Below are 3,627 nucleotides of genomic sequence, written 5' to 3' on the forward strand. Positions count from 1 at the left end.
AAGTTATTACAATCAAAATTCTGTCATTATTAGACAGTCTTATGGTTGGTCAGCTCACCAACGACAACAATAACACTCTACAGAATTAAAGATAAGTTATAAAAGCGCGAGTGTTCAAGAGGACAGAAGTACAATTTGAAACCATGAATCTAACAAACGACACCATGTAAAATTGACTCATTGGCCGTCAATGATGTGAAAATTTGTAGTTGATGACTTCCTGACCTTTTATTATCTTATTTGTAATTCAAACGCTTGAAAGCAAAATTAGTTGAAAAATAAAGATTTCTTCATGATTTTGAATTTAGTTGAGTTTATTTTCCCAAATGTCTGTAAAATGATCGCGGCGCCGCGTCATACCTAAGACATAAACAAAAGTAGTGACTCTTCCTTCGCCAAGCGCTCGGCACTAGAAGTGAAAGTCACTGGTCTTTCGGATATGACTTTAAAAACGTAGGTCCCGTGTCACGGTAGGCGTTGGCACGATAAAGAACCCTCACTGCTCAATGGCCCTGAGTGCCGAGTATAGGTCTAAATTTGAAGCCCTTCACCGGCATCGGTGACGTCTCCATATGAGTGAAAAATTCTCAAGAGGGACGTTAAACAATATACAATCAATCAATCAATTTAAAAACTCTTGAATTAAATTAATATTATGGTAACCATGTAAATGAATAAATCGGTTACTTCCGGTCTAACATTTCACTTGATTGGTTCTGGTCAACTGTGATCCCATTTTTATTCGTCTTTCTCTCAAATTAAAGCTTATAACTGAGTCAGATTAGCCAAAGAGTGGAGTTAATACAGCGTATAGATCTTGGGATCTCTCGGAATAAGGTGTATAGCTGTGGTAGTTCAGCCACCAACATCAGCAACATTCAATTTCTTACTCTTTCATTTCGTCTCCTTTTCTTGTACCCCCGTAGGGACCCGGGGTGATAAGAATAGGTCCCTGGCACCCCCTTGCATGTCGTACGAGGCGACTAAATGGGGCAACCTGTTGGCCGTGGGTTGCGACCCGTGTTGGTGGAGAAGGGGATCCTGGTGGCTGAGGTCTGCAGGTGCTGGGTGTAATGCACCTGTCCGACCAACACTCCACTTTGGCCCCATATTCATTTAGACGGGAGGTCAAGTTTGGCCCGACTTGATCAATCGGCTAGTCATGTCGAGCTGATTATATCTACATGCCATAGTATTGATGTGTTGCTTTTTTCATTATTCCTTTACCTGTTTTGCAATTTCCAATACGCCGACGTTTCCATGTTGATATTTATGTATTAAGCGGTGGCTGAGGGTCAATCAGGCATATCATGTCTGAGTATAGTTTCTTTGTATCCTCTTGGTATCAGTCTTACTGGATGACCGTTTGACTGGATATCGCCCTTGTTGGCGCTCCGAGGCGGGCGGGGAGCAAGGATTCTGAATTCTTTCTAATACAATCATGGCTCTCTCAAAAAAACGTTGCTATCCAGCAGGTTTCGATATTACTTTAAACGATGAACAACTGAATTCTATCGTGGAACACTGGCCCCGCTTCATCACACTTGAGGCACAATTATCAGAACAACATACGAAGCCTTTGACAAAGGTATCGCCATTCATCATTCAAAAAGGTATTCAAGGAATCATCGGTACTCCTAAATCTGTTGAGATCCGGTGCTCTTCTTATTGAAGTAACCAAAAAACAACACTCAACTTCTTTGTTAGATTTGAAAATGCTTGCCAATATTCCTGTTGTTGGAAAAATCCACAGTGGATTAAATCAGAGCAAAAGTATCCTTTTCGACAGGGATCACGACCTGGATGACATTCCTGAACAGGAAATCCAATCTGAGTTGGAATCCCAGGGAGTGGTCTCTGTGAAAAGGTTTACCAAAAAGCGAAACGATAATATAGAACCAACAAATACCTACCTTCTGACCTTTGGCATACCAATATTACCGACAAGTATTAAAGTTGGGCTTTACAATATGAAAGTTGAAATGTTCGTTCCAAACCCTCTGCGTTGTTTTAAATGTCAGAGGTTTGGACACGGACAATCCAATTGTAAAAGTTCTGAAACATGCTTCAGGTGTGGTGAGGAGGGGCATGATGGTAAAGGTTGCCATAACGACCCCAAATGCAAAAATTGCAAGGGCGGGCATATGGCTTCCTCTAAACAATGCCCCATGTTGAAAAAAGAAAAAGAAATACAAAGGGTCAAAGCTGAAAAAAGGATACCTTATCCAGAAGCCAAAAAGTTGGTAAACATATATAGTAGTCCAAAACCAAATTTAACTTTTGCAACTGTTGTTAAATCGTCCTCTTTGAAGGACATGTCTACACAAGTCTCTGAGAAAGACTTTCTTCAGCAGACTTCATCCTGTCCGACACCTTTGTCACCTGACAAAGGTAAACACACTTCAGTGCCTGCTTCTGCAGGTCCTGCAGTTACGGCTGCACAAAAAACCGTACCCACATCACGACCAGCATCTACAAACAAATCAACATCATCGGGGAGAAAAACAGATCTCCCTCAAAAAACACTTCCAAAAACACCCCAAAACAGTTGAGTGATAGGTTACCCAAAGGGTCTGTCACTCTTCACAATAAATTTGGGGTTTTCGAGGAGATGGACATCACTCCATGTCATTCTTCCTCGCGAGTCCGGAGTGTATCACCCCCCAAAAATAAAGGGAGGATATCCCCTATTTCTCATACCAAATAAAAATGCATCATCCAACGTTCATTCAATGGAATTGTCGAGGTTTTAGAGTCAATTTTAACGAATTATCTTTACTTATTCAGGACCATTGCCCGGTAGCTATATGCTTACAAGAAACGCATTTAAGGGAAACAGATACAATTAATATTAAAAACTATAGTATGTACAACCATTACGCTCAAACGGAGAGAGCATCTGGCGGTACGTCTTTAGCAATTAACAACTAGTGCTAATTGTAACGGGGACCGTTACAGATGTTCCCCAAACGCTCCCCAACTCCCTTTTATAGTCATATTCCCTGTAAGCTTAATTAAATAAGACAAACTCTATGCATTTGAGACTTTAACAACGTTTACCCAGAAGCGTACCATGTTCATTCAAATTCTATCATTGCACACTTGTGCATGTGAATGTATGTGCATAATGACCATATCATATTGTCTACACAATCTACATATTTTAATATGCCAAATATTAAAGTATTTAATCTAAAAGTATAAAAAAAAAACAACAAAAAACCCGCTCATTCAAGTGTATTTTTTATTTTACCCATTTCACGTGCACGCACGTGCATACATGAGCATGGTGACCATACCTTCTTGTAGAAGTCCATTACATCTACCTATGTTCTAAATCCCACCCCATTTGGTTGAGAACCAAGGGAGTTATACCTGTTTAAAGTTTCAGCCAATCAGATTGCAGCGCACGTAAACGCACATGTATGCATGTGCATAGTGACCATACTTTCTTGTAGAAGTCCATTATATATATCTATGTTCCAAATCCCATCCTGTTTGGTTGAAAACCTAGGGATTTAAGCTGTTTAAAGTTTCAGCCAATCAGATTGCAGCGCACGTACACGCACATGTATGCATGTGCATGGTGACCATATCTTCTAGTAGAACTTCATTATATCTATGTTC

The 3,627-nt window shown here is 40.2% G+C and overlaps 1 protein-coding gene across 1 annotated transcript; it reads left to right on the forward strand.

The window, feature by feature from the left end:
- Window positions 1–1,715: 1,715 nt before the first annotated feature.
- LOC134239842 (uncharacterized) lies at window positions 1,716–2,552 on the forward strand. Its single transcript, XM_062721973.1, has one exon. The coding sequence runs from the start codon at window positions 1,716–1,718 to the stop codon at window positions 2,550–2,552; it is 837 nt and encodes a 278-aa protein (XP_062577957.1).
- The last annotated feature ends 1,075 nt before the right edge of the window (window positions 2,553–3,627 follow it).

Source organism: Saccostrea cucullata, unplaced genomic scaffold, assembly GCF_032062105.1.
Source record: "Saccostrea cucullata isolate Sc308-1 unplaced genomic scaffold, CSIRO_AGI_Scuc_v1 ctg1090, whole genome shotgun sequence".
NCBI classification, from domain to species: Eukaryota; Metazoa; Mollusca; class Bivalvia; order Ostreida; family Ostreidae; genus Saccostrea; species Saccostrea cuccullata.

Coding starts and splice junctions, on each gene's coding strand:
- LOC134239842 (XM_062721973.1), top strand. CDS start 1,716: ATGCTTGCCAATATTCCTGTTGTTGGAAAAATCCACAGTGGATTAAAT.